This window comes from Aedes albopictus, chromosome 3 (genome assembly GCF_035046485.1).
Source record: "Aedes albopictus strain Foshan chromosome 3, AalbF5, whole genome shotgun sequence".
NCBI lineage: Eukaryota > Metazoa > Arthropoda > Insecta > Diptera > Culicidae > Aedes > Aedes albopictus.
In genome coordinates, this window is record NC_085138.1 from 8,416,602 (window position 1) to 8,429,990 (window position 13,389).

General features: G+C 40.5%; 1 protein-coding gene across 1 annotated transcript in view; it reads left to right on the forward strand.

The window, feature by feature from the left end:
• LOC109407229 (GTP-binding protein Rheb homolog) overlaps positions 1 to 13,389 on the forward strand; it is a 29,349-nt gene extending 15,960 nt beyond the window's left edge. Inside the window, exons 2-5 of the mRNA XM_029851959.2 lie at positions 9,220 to 9,291; positions 9,388 to 9,595; positions 9,665 to 9,794; positions 9,877 to 13,389. Coding sequence (XP_029707819.1) covers positions 9,220 to 9,291; positions 9,388 to 9,595; positions 9,665 to 9,794; positions 9,877 to 9,966 — 500 coding nt within the window. The 3' untranslated portion in view covers positions 9,967 to 13,389. The remainder of the gene's footprint in view (positions 1 to 9,219; positions 9,292 to 9,387; positions 9,596 to 9,664; positions 9,795 to 9,876) is intronic.

A 13,389-nucleotide genomic window follows, 5' to 3' on the forward strand; every position in this document is an offset into this window, starting at 1 on the left:
AAATGATTGGCGAGATGGCCAGCTGGGACGGTGGTTACATTCCATTATTCCTAATGTTTCCTTGCGAGCGTGGTGGCATGGTTTGGATGTAAGTCGAAATTTCATTCGCGTAATGTCAAGGCTTATGTCCAACCATTACTCGCTAGATGCGCATTTACACAGGATTAACCTCGCGTTGAGCAATGTTTGTACTAAGTGCGGTTCCGGTTATGATGACATCGACCACGTAGTTTGGCAATGCCCGGATAATGACGCCTCCAGAGCACTACTTTTGGATACCCTTGAGGCCCGAGGTAGACAACCCTTTGTTCTTGTGCGAGACGTGTTGGGCACTCGCGATGTCACTTATATGCTATGCATTTACGACTTTCTTCGTTTGTCTTGTATAAAGGTTCAATTCTCTTGTGTTTTCTCCCCCAGTTTTTTTTTCTCCGTTTTTCGTCTTTGTGTTGTTCCTGGCCATCCGGCAGATGAAAAGCCCGCTACAATCTGGGGCTGAATCACTATGAAGACAACGAACACGCCATTACGTTATACCTCCCGGATGAGCTTCAGAGAACCCTTACCCCCAGTCCTTACCACGCCCATCCTAAAAGCATATGTGACCCACTAATCTCGAGCTGCCACGAGTATCCTGGCTCCGTCCCGTACTAACTATGTTGTATAAGAATCAAATTTGTACATAAAATACAAAAAATGAGTTTTGGCTCCGCAAAGCGTTAAACGCGATTGAGCCCCAAATAAATGAACTGGTTAAAAAAAAAAAAGAACTCAAATCCATGGAAGCAAACGGTGGTAGTGTAATACGGTTTTGGTTCCCCAGTTAAGTGGTTTTCTAGGAAAATTGTTCGAAGGAAAAAGTGAAAAATGACGCGTGTTTGGAGCAGTTGCGATGGGGATCGCGATCGGGTGGCATTGTTCGAAGGAAAAAACGAAGTGACGCGTGTTTGGGGCAGGTGCACATTGTCCTGATTCCAAAAATTGCAATCAGTCAAAACGATTTATAACACCAAATGCTTATAAAACCAAAAAGCTCTTAGAGCTCAACAAGAGAGCTCTATGTACATACACTGGCCTAGTAACTGGACACTGCCCGAGCAGGTATCACTTGAAAAATATTGGCCATATTCAGAGTGATATCTGTCGTTTCTGTAATACGGAACGTGAAACCTCGGAACATCTGCTTTGCAGTTGTGGTGCTTTATACACGCGCAGGCAAAGATTTCTAAATAGTGGTTGCTTGCAACCCAGTGAGATCTGGTCTGCAAAACCTGGGAAGGTCTTGGAGTTTATCAATTCCATTGCACCTGACTGGGAGACGACGCGTCGTGGCAGTAGCTGATTACTTGACACATGGTAATTAGCTGGCTAGATGCGAATATCAAAACGGGACATGACACAAAAGTTCAGCCTATTGGACGCAGTGGCTTAATTTCCCCAACAGGGGAGGAAAAAAAAAATTGTCCTTCCTCGTGAAGTAATAAACATAGATGCACACTTAGTAGCAAACAGTATTGCAGAAAATTGAAGGAGTCAAGGAGTGGTTGCGGTCATCCGACAACATGGAACTGAGATCATTCCGAGTTTTGTTTTCTTTACATACCAGAAGAAGTTGGGGTAATTTCGCCAATGCGTTTTCATGAGGACTCCTGGAGTCTGTAATATCTGCAAATTAATCCTGTGGCTCTGGTGATGGCCACTCTCGAACAGATGGTAAAGAATAATAATAGATTTTGTTATTATTTTGTATCATGAGCTCAATAATTAATCAATTAACTAAGTCAATTGATTATCCCTGCCCTTCAGTTCAGAGAGGGTTTGGGCAGCGTCCTGCCAACTCGGTCGAGGCAGGATTCTTGGGAGAACAAGTAAGAGGTTGTTGAAAGATTATGTAATGTTATTTATTTTGTGTAATTAAAATCTAATCTTTCCTAAGCATGTTACGTAATATTTGAACAGCTTCATCAACGCTGATATTCTAAAGGGCTAGAATGATGCATTGAGCTTGTAGTGATCCCTTGAAGATGGGATGTAAATCATTATCTCGCGATCGCGTGTTTTCGTACTTTATGGAAAGGGTACATTACATAAACGAACCATTTTAAAAACACATCCGATATGTTACAATATTTAATGATTTGCTATCCATGTCCGTGGAACCATTCTGAATAGCCATTGAGTGACACTGGATTGTTTTATATTTTCATCTTGTGAATCGACCAGCCATATAGAAACTGAATCCAGTGTATCACCACAGCCTCTCAAACTATTGTACTGAATAACAACTACTAATCATATCCTTTCCTTTCCTTCTTTTCTTTTCCCTTCCTTTTACATGAGCAAAATAAATACTCCGAGTATTTCTATCACCACGTCCGAAGGCAAAACATCATGCATCATTAACAGCGGAATCGAATGAAGAGGAATCGTGAGTAAAAATCATAAAAACACCTAAGGTAAGAACATAACTATTCTGTTTCCAACGTGTGATTAACCATCAAATAGATTCACTGGTCACGTGTGTGGTACCGAGATCCGGAGCACACGCGTCTAAGTAATAGAATGAATGAATGTGTCCGCGCTGCGGTTAGTCAAACCATCAGTAACAGCAAAGTGCCACCAATACACTATCGATACATACACGCGGATGCGGGACATACTATCAGCTTGCGCTGTCTACCACATCCCCCCTCTTATAAACAAAAGACTATTGCTTTAATAACAGCACTCCATACAAGCACAAATCGGGTCATTTTCTACTAAGCAACCCTCACAGTCCTTTTGAACATTGAGGAGCCTTATCATCTTTGGCTTCTCGGAACAGCTCGATCAGTTCAGTTCTAATTACTGATTCAAATATCCTTCTATATAGACAACTTCATTTTCTTAAGAATTTCTTCCTTTCTACCATCTACTTTTCTTCGAGGGAGTCTACCAAAAGTTTACTTGTACGATGAACACTACGTATAAGCACAACTTCACCACGACGCTTAGCTTTCCCCGATTTGTACGCTCACGTTTCTTCCCGTCACTCCCTTGGTGAAGCAGTAGTCAGCGAAATTGGTAGAAGGAACCACTATAGAAAGACTCCAACTCGCCTCGAATGAGGTCTGCGACTTCGTATCAGTTCCTTCATCACTCTATAGATGGTTGAATGCGGAGCTCCGTTGTAGATCCCCTTACTCCTCCATGGCACTATGCACGGTGCAACAACACAATGTTTTCCTCAGAAAGAATCATTGATAGCGCATACTTGTCTAGGCCAGGTCGCAACTCAGCTGTCCCACATATCTACAATTACAACCCCCTTAATCCCTATCGACCAATCAATGTGTTAGCTTCAGCCAGCACCAGCATTCTGTTTCTCTAAGCCAATGGATGAATCAACCAACTTCGAACCTCGGAAGACTAGATCGCATGTACGCATACGAAAGATCAGCACGTAGGGCAGAATTCGGTTTCCTCTAACCGACCCACGGCTCTCAGTTTCCATTGTGTCTCTCACAGTCTGCAGCTCGCGATCATTCTTATAGGAAGTAGTCAACTTCCATAACTTTAGATGTGTCATTCACAGCAGCTTCCACTCTCTATTCCCTTCATTCCCGACAATGCAGCCAACGCTGGAGAAACACCTACATCTGAAACCTCCTGTCAAGCAGAAAATCTTTGATGATTAACGAGCATAAATTTGAACGTCTGTGGCTTGAGCCATTCAGCTGATCTCTGTGACAAAAACCTCAATTAGCAATTAAAGCTGAATGCATGCCTGCATTGAAGGTTTTTCTTCTCAACAAAAACGGTGTGTCAATAGTAACACAACAACCTCAATTCTCCAAACGATTACATGGCATGAGATAGTTGAATTGTTTGAATTCATCTGCGCCAGAACTGCAGTGAGCCCTACCTGCGAAGACACAGCAAATCTGTGATCTAAAACACAAGCCTCCTCAAAAATGTGTTGCGGTAGAAATTGGAAGCAGTTTTTTTTATTCAACACGGGCACGTTTTATACTTCCAGTGAGCTATTCGCTCGTTGAAGGAAGCACGACACTAGACAACGGACTAGTATGCAACGTTCAGTGACACAACCGAAAACTTTTCCTGACAGCTGTGGCGGGAATCGAACCCGCGCTCCTCAGCACTATGCGACCAAGTGCTTGGTGACACTAGCCGCACGATCACGAAGCCACGAAGTTTGAAATCTGTGATCGGCCTCGCAGAGGGCGAACCTGGTTGCCAAAGTATGTTATAAAACCAGAAATATACCAAAAAAGTCCAAGAAAACTGCGAAGTTCCACCTTATTCCTCTGTGATTGCCAGATAAAATCCTATCATATTCCACTCAAGACGATCAGCGCGCTTTATACTTTCAAGTATTTCGTTCTTTTATCGCATCTCTTCACTGTGTTCTCAAAAGACCGCAGCCTACACCGAATAGCAGGCAAGTGCAGCGATACAGATCCAAATCCGTCACGAAACCGGTGGTATCCTGACCTCAATTTCGAAACCCTCCTCCTCCACCTGAAGAAACGTCTATTCCACATCCAACGGACAAAACACTTCGCACTTTCAAAACCTAATAATGACCAAAGAAAGATTCTACCCCTGACTTGCTTAGTTTACTCGCAGCGCTCTCATCTATCCACAATCTTATTGCCTCGTCTTTCACCGTAAGTACTTGGGGTGATACTCGGGAGCTCGGGTTTATAAGCAGTCCGATGTTTCGTGGACAATTCTCGACCAAGAACAGTATTCGAACACAGGTGGAGTGGCAAAACGGTCGGGAACAGGATGATTAACAAGCAACATCAGCGGCATTCAAATCCCTGACTATTGACTACATTCTCTGCATCAAAGATTATTTCCTAGATCCCCCAACCACTAGCGAGCGTACTAGTATTGTTTTTCGAAAAGTGAGGTTACAACAGACTAGACATCGCTAGCGACAAAGCTGAGAAATGGTGTTCCACATGGTTGACATTCTTCCCAAAAGACCTTGGCAAATTAACATGTAAAATTTTCAGTTTCTAGCTGTTTTTCAACCAAGTAATGATTATTGACCTCCTTCGAATAACAAACGTTGACATAATTCCAGATCCCTCGATGTGCCAATAACCGCGCCGAACACCGTATCATTTTACCGCTTTGTATCGTCACCTCTCTCGATTTTGAATCCAACTTCGCCGCCACAGGTTTTACATTGTGTCTTTATATGTGGAACAAACATTCATGAACATTTCGATCCTTTTTTCTCGTTGACAGCTTTTGAGCTTTCCGACCGAACCCTTACTAACGGTCCATAGAAACCAACCAATCGAAGGTACTCCTATTTCAGAAGGAATGCTATGAGAAAATCTAAGCTGCGACAGATTGTTGGGTCAAAATTCAGCTGAACAACATGATCATCTGTTGACAAACCAGCGTCCTAAGAAACGAAAAACACATGGCACAAATCTCACAAATGGAGGAGAACGTGCCTCTAGAGTTGGCCTCCTGGGACCTGATATAACCCGTTATACATAAGCATGAGTATGACACCAACTTTAGAAACACCTTTCCGAACTGATATATCATGTAAATGTGATACCGTCATGGAAGAACATCTATCAATCAGTGAATTTAATCACATTTTGGTTTCCTCACTTACGCATTTCTTCGTACTCGTTTGTTATCTCTGTTTGAGTGAATCAAATCACCTTTCACAAATCATCAGTGAATTTAATCACTTTATTTTCTTTTCTTATATGCATCAGTGAATTCAATCACATTTCTTTGTATACGCCATGTGAATTAAATCACTACACATCCTACATCCAATATATGTTGACCATTCACGATCAGGAGGAAATAGCTGTACAACACCGTTCAGTAAAGAACAATCGACTGCCTATAACCCGAATTAAGGAATACAAGGTATCACATAGGAGAAACATTCCACTTAATAACATCCAAAGCGTATTCCACAAATACCAATTGTATATTAACTTCAAATATTGAAACACCTAGATAATAATCGACAGCCATCTTTCCCAACAAAAACGTGATTTTGCAATAATTGAGGTATTTTTCTTCTCGATGACTCAGCGTTTGAATAGTACCAAAATAATCGTTTTCAAAACCAGGAGAACTGACCAGAACCTTGTTTTGGAATGATATCAAACGTTGGTCTGCTGACTTTTTTCGATTTTTTTTCCAAGCGTGTAAATACCTGTGTAGAGTTATTGAATCACCATCTAGCTTAAAAAAAACGACCACACCGAAATTACCTATTAAATGAATTTTAAGATCATTAGGGTTTTTTTTCAACGTGTAACTATCGATATGCAAGGCAAATATGTTGCAATTATCAAAAGTAAAATATGTTTATAATCTCCCATATTAAAAATGGCATCAGCACGAATAATTCAGACTGTAATAGAAAATATAGAACAAAGGCAGCAACCAATTCTCAAGTACCTAAAATACACCTCGCCATACACATTTGCGAGCATGTGCAGAAAGCTTCAGCTAAGCAACGCAGCGCAGTTTTCATAGAGCGAAGAATAGCACAACATCAGCCGTACAAGAAGCCGCGTACAAACACACTCACTGCCTACCGTCAACTTCTGCGTAATCAAGGTCAACGCGCATTGCCCTACATAGTCGCATCTCTTCTCTCATAGTGAATTGAATCACGTTCCATCTAGCATCTTTCGTTCTATTCAATTTGCATCCCGAACGTCCAACCAACTATGTAGTTGAACAACACGTCCGTCCAGAGAATTCAAATTCTCACACGAAAGAAAATCTCTCACTCTCTATTACAACCATCCACTGAGCAGCAATACAAGCTGCCACTGTTACTAGTGCACGCCTAGCGCCGCATACATATACGCACCACAGGTGATGCGCGAGCCGAACGCACATTGCTATTCCCACGTGGCTGGCAGTGTGGACGCCTACGCGTGAATATGTGAGCTTATCGCGTTTCAACAGTAGGTACACGGCTGCTGTTCACTAACACTACCTGGGTTGACGATTGAAGAAAAGAACGCCTTCTTTCGTGCAGCATGAATGATGCTATCTTTTTAGCCTCGTTCTTAATCAAATGATGGGTTGGTACATACCTTAAAACCGCACATGGCATTTAAACTCGATGTGCCTGAACCAGCTCACCAGAAACATCCCGCAATGCAACAGGCAAGGATTGCCCGAAGCAGCCACTCCATAATTCTTCCTGCATTTAATCACAAATTTAATAACCCCACCTCACTGAGTATGCTGCTTCAATAATCATTATTTTTTTTTTTACTTCACAGGGCTCACACTCTTGCTTTTCTTTCATTTTCAATTTTTTTTCACTGTTGATCACTTAGGTTGCCGAAAATTTCCCCAACACTTTGCTTCTTTTTTTTTCAATATGGCGTACCATGAGCGTGGCCGGATTCACTTTCTTCTCTGATATTTATTTCCTAATATCACTTTCATTATTTTTTTCAATTATGTGACCGGAAAAATTATCTCCAATATTATTTTCGTCACTGGTTTCCACATCCAAACCATGTTTCACTTGAAATATTTTTTTTTATTTTTTTTTATTTTTTTTTTCACCCTCGTCGCCAACTTGTGGTACCGAGATCCGGAGCACACGCGTCTAAGTAATAGAATGAATGAATGTGTCCGCGCTGCGGTTAGTCAAACCATCAGTAACAGCAAAGTGCCACCAATACACTATCGATACATACACGCGGATGCGGGACATACTATCAGCTTGCGCTGTCTACCACAACGTGTAAGACGGATTTTTGACGCCGGAACGTCGCGACTTGACTAAATTCGACAGAAATGGTTCACTACTTGACTAGGTTGACATCGTGACAGGTTATATACGTTGACGTTTTCAATGTAGTTGGCATTATAAAAATAAGTTTGCTAAGAGCAACATTAACGGCAGCTACTATTCGAGCAACCCGCGCAGCGCTACCATTTTGACTTAACCACCCTTTTCCACACCGGTAGCAATCAAATTAGTCGCCCTGGTTCGTATCGGGAGGGCTGTCATATTTCCATAACATTTTTAGCAGCGCAACTGTTCCGCTACTATATTTGGTCACCCACCCATAGCGCTACTATTTTGCGAGCGCATCCAGCAGCGACCGGTAAAGTTTACTGCAATGATGGAGGGCTGCCAAACGGGCTATAGAAGCGCACCGTTAAAGGTGCTCTAGTTGAAGCGTTTATGTTAACATTCAAATTAACTGCTATTAGAAAATTATGAAGAAAATTATTATTTTAAAATGAGTTAATTTCTCATTTTTATAGATTCCGTTAGGGATTAGTACACCATAGTTGATGAATGATCTGTGTTAGTTTTAATTGCTAATACAATAACCAACTAACCGACCTTGCCTTACGACCTTACTTAGACGATATTATGACAATAAAAGCAAAAGAGCAGGAGTTATGTTGCATTAAACAATGGTGTGATCAGAATTAAAACTTAATCTTGTTCTTTTGTCAGGATCTAGAAACATGGAAAACTTTAGTAATTTGAATGTAATATAAACTATGTTATGATACGGTGGACATAAGGATAATTCAGACTTCATAGGGATACAAGAGATGAACACAGAGGAGCAAAAGACGACTAGCGACGACATAAGATACATTAACTGTATATTAACATAAGGCTTTCGACTGATAAGTTTTCTGTCCACAACATCGAATGGAAGCTCAAAAAGAGAGTTATTTGAAGATGATTCCAGTGCTGTAGATGACCAACATCGGTTCATCATAACAAAATTGGTATTTAACTTGAAATAACTTTCAGAATGCACAATGTAACTTAAGATATTTTTTGATTATTGTTTGGAGATGATGTCAGAAAAACTAGTTGCCCATACCGGCTAAAAACGCTAGTTCTGATAATTGTCACTGAGTAGTCTTCAAAAGTATCAGAACATTACATTTTCAGAACTTCCACAAAATACGGGTGGGATGGGAACAGTAAGCGACACTGTATTTTTGAGAACTACTACGACCCAATACTAAATACTGCACACTTTGCTCAAGTTGACGACATCGTCTAGTCCATCGTGAGTATTGGTCATAGTAGGGGGAAAGTAGGGAAAGGGTCCAGGCTTTGCTATCAGCTGTCCTGCAGCTCCACCTGGCCACTCTTAAAAAAAAAATAACTAAGTCAATTGATTATATTTCATTGTTTTCTTTTCTCCGACACAGGAAAGTCCTCGCTCAGTATTCAGTTCGTCGAAGGACAATTCGTTGATTCGTATGACCCGACCATTGAAAACAGTAAGTAAATGATTTTAGTAAATTTAAATGAAAAATAGTAGTTTCAAGCCTCTACTCATAAGGAAAATTAAAAAAAAAACTCTCTTTCCTCCGCAGCTTTCACAAAGATCACACGTGTCAACTCAACCGACTACGAGGTGAAACTGGTCGACACCGCCGGTCAGGATGAGTACAGCATATTTCCCGCCCAGTACAGCATGGACTTCCACGGGTACGTGCTGGTGTATTCGATCACCAGCCAAAAGTCGTTCGAAGTCATCCAGATCATCTACGAGAAGCTGCTGGACGTGATGGGAAAGGCTTAGTATGTTTGTTCGGGTAAACGTTATGAACAACAATGTGGTTGATGGATCGATTTTCGTACCATTTGTAGCGTTCCCGTGGTGTTGGTGGGAAACAAAACCGATTTGCATCAGGAACGAGCCGTCTCCACCGAGGAGGGTAAAAAGCTAGCGGAATGCTGGAAGGCGCAATTCCTAGAGACATCTGCCAAACAAAATGAGGTAGGGGGCTAACTCTTTCAGGGAAGGAATGTTAGTTCAGTTCCACTAATACGCCATCTTTCTTTCTTTTTCTCCCTTTCAGTCTGTAGCCGATATATTCCACCTGCTTTTGCAGCAGATCGAGCGCGATAACGGAAACACCGGCGAGAAGAGCAGCTGTACAATCTCCTGAACAGCAGGTGAGCAAGCCATGCAAACCATCCCAGTACTTCTTCTCCCAAGCCCCATCACAGTAGCTTGAATTATTTTCTCTATGGGGCGTTCGTTGATCGGTCACACAGACACACACATGCATAGGTAGATAGTAGGCTGGGTCATGGCCCCAGGAGGGAGATTCTTGGAAAAAGAGTACACTTTTGGGTTTATCGCCTCCAAGCAAACAAACTAAATTTAAAGCTAGGGCAACAATAGGCAATTGTGCAACAAGCAATGTTTTCTTATTGGTTCGAAAAGATTTTTTTCTTGTTTAGGTTTTATTTTATCCAATTGTGGAATTTTATCTGTTGAAAGATGTTATTAGTTGGCTCAAACTCACTAATCTATGGAAAGGAAAGGAGAAGAGATAACCCAAGCGTACAAGTCGTTTCACATCGTAGAAATTCAAAGTTTAATACACACATATGGAACAACAATATCATTGTGAGAAAAGTATGGAATGGAGGATACGAAATGTTTTATTCGAATGTTTCGACAGGGCACAGTGGAGATGAGTTTTTTTTTTCGGGAAATTAGGACTAACAATTGTGTAAAAAAATCTATTGAAAATATATTTTAAAAGAAATTTACCACCACACTAATCTAGTAGTTTATTAGGAATCGTTGGAGTAAACAATTAAGCGAAAATGAATGCAAGTGAAGTAAAAAAACAGTGCAGATGGGACTTGTCCTAAGCACCTTTGAGGGAATATACGAATCGGACTTTCATAGATAGGGTTCACCAATAGATAAACGTAATTATATCTGCTGCGATATATTGACAAACGTACTACTACTACAGTTCTGAAAATGAGAGGAAAGACATCAACTTATGCGAACTTAGGTGAGACAATGGTCGGCGAACTAGAAATAGGCGGCACTAATGAATTCGGAAGTACAGTAGACATTCGATAACTACAATTTGTTTAAGTTTCACCTTCTTAGCGAAATTTGTTCTACTGCAACAACATAAGTCACCCGTTTATAGGGTCCTAAAGCCCTACCTAGATTCTTGGTTTACACGACAAACGATGGCCCAAGAATATATATTTACTCAATTTTCCGATGTTTTGAATGATTGTGGTTAAAAATATATATTTATTTTTCTATTTTTTTGGTACAGTAGACGTTCGATAACTGCAACATGTTTACGTTTCACTTAGCGAACAAAATTCGATAACTGCAACGTCAGATAGACGTCAACAACACAGCTATTGACGTTAAATGAACGCAAAATTCATTCGACTGTTCATTTGGGCTAACTTGGCGCACCGTTTTGACGGATAGCGGTGCGATTACTGCAAATTTGTTGCACTTATCGGACTTGCAGTTAAAAAGCATTGCAGTCAAACCGTTTGCACCGATCGAACGTCTACTGTACTCAATTTTCCGATGTTTTGATTGATTGTGGTTTAAAATATATACAGTAGACGTTCGGTCGGTGCAAGTGGTTTAACTGCAATGCTTTTTAACTGCCAGTCCGGTAAGTGCAACAAATTTGCAGTTATCGCACCGCTATCCATCAAAACGGTGCGCCATGTCAGCCCAAATGAACAGTCGAATGAATTTTACGTTCATTTAACGTCAATTGATGGGTTGTTGACGCCTGTCTGACATTGCATTTATAGAATTTTGTTCGCTAAGGGAAATGTAAACATGTTGCAGTTATCGAACGTCTACTATAGCTGTAAGTTTGTTGCATTTGGCGCCTTGCAGTTAAAAAGCATTGGGGACTACGAATGTCATGATTTACAGTAGACGCTCGATAACTGCAACATGTTTACGTGTCACTTAGCGAACAAAATTCGATAACTGCAACGTCAAACAGGCGTCAACAACCCATCAATTGACGTTAAATGAACGCAAAATTCATTCGATCGTTCATTTGGGCTAACTTGGCGCACCATTTTGACGGATAGCGGTGTGATAACTGCAAATTTGTTGCACTTACCGGACTTGCAGTTAAACCGTTTGCACCGACCGAACGTCTACTATATCTAGCAATGGGTTTAGTCTTGATTATATTTTATGCGCTCCGGAATGATGTACAGTAGACGTTCGATAACTGCAACATGTTTACGTTTTACTAAGCGAACAAAATTCGATAATTGCAACGTCAGATAGGCGTCAAAAACCCATCATTTGACGTTAAATGAACGTAAAATACATTCGATTGTTCATTTGGGCTAACTTGGCGCACCATTTTGACGGATATCGGTGCGATAACTGCAAATTTGTTTCACTTACCGGACTTGCAGTTAAAAAGCATTGCAGTAAAACCGTTTTCACCGACCGAACGTCTACTGTACTACACAACCGGTTACCAATGGTTTCTACATCGTTATCGCAAATCAAGCGAGAGTTGTTGCGAGACTTCCTATAATTATACTAACTGTTCAATAAATTAACGAATTTTGTTCTCTAATGTGACACGTTATCGTAGTGAAGACAACTCAAGTGCTCTACTTATGTTCGCCGACTAAGAATCGCCACTGTAAACTGGGACATTGACTATCTAGCATAATATATTAGACAAAGTACGCGAAACTACAAAAAAATGGAACGTTAATTCAACGTCGTTCAACAATGAGATTAAGCGACAAGATGCGCACAAGCGCGACAGGACATACCAAATCACATAAAAAAACTACATATTACCATATTACGGAAGCTTAATTTTTTCAGGTGGGTATTACACCTACAACTAACTACACCCTTATAAAACTATGTCAGTGTACGTCTTCTATTTTGTCCCGCAAAGATCTATATATTTTTGTTCGTTCAAAGCCAGTGACAAGGAAATAAATCTGTAGTAGTTGTGTAGTGGATACATACTAGACTAGTTAGCACTAGGATTAGAGGCACTGCGGCAGTAGTACGCATATGTAGACGACTAAAAAAATATAGTAAAAATTAGTGATGTACCGAATAGTACTATTCGGCCTTCGGCCGAATACCGAATAATTCAAATTTTATTATTCGGCAAAACGAATATTCGGCCGTATATTCGGCCGAATAATCGGTCAGATATTCGGCCGATTTTCTTGTTAAAAATCTCGTGAAGTTATTGTAAAGGGCATCTTTGTTTTCAAGAAAGTAGAATTTGGAAGCCAGCATCTTCAGAAAAGTTTTAACATCACAGAAAAAGTAACTTTTTGCAAATAAAATGCTCCAAAAATCCACTTCACAATTAACTTAATTCTTGATTTAGTGTGTTGTTGCTATGTTTAGTCATTATTCGGCCTATTCGGTATATTCGGCCGAATAATACATTTAATATTCGGCTAAACGAATATTCGGCAAAATCTAAAATAAGCTGATATTCGGCCCGAATATTCGGCCGGCCGAATATTCGGTACATCACTAGTAAAAATAAAGCGGAATTATTTATAAGTTTAAA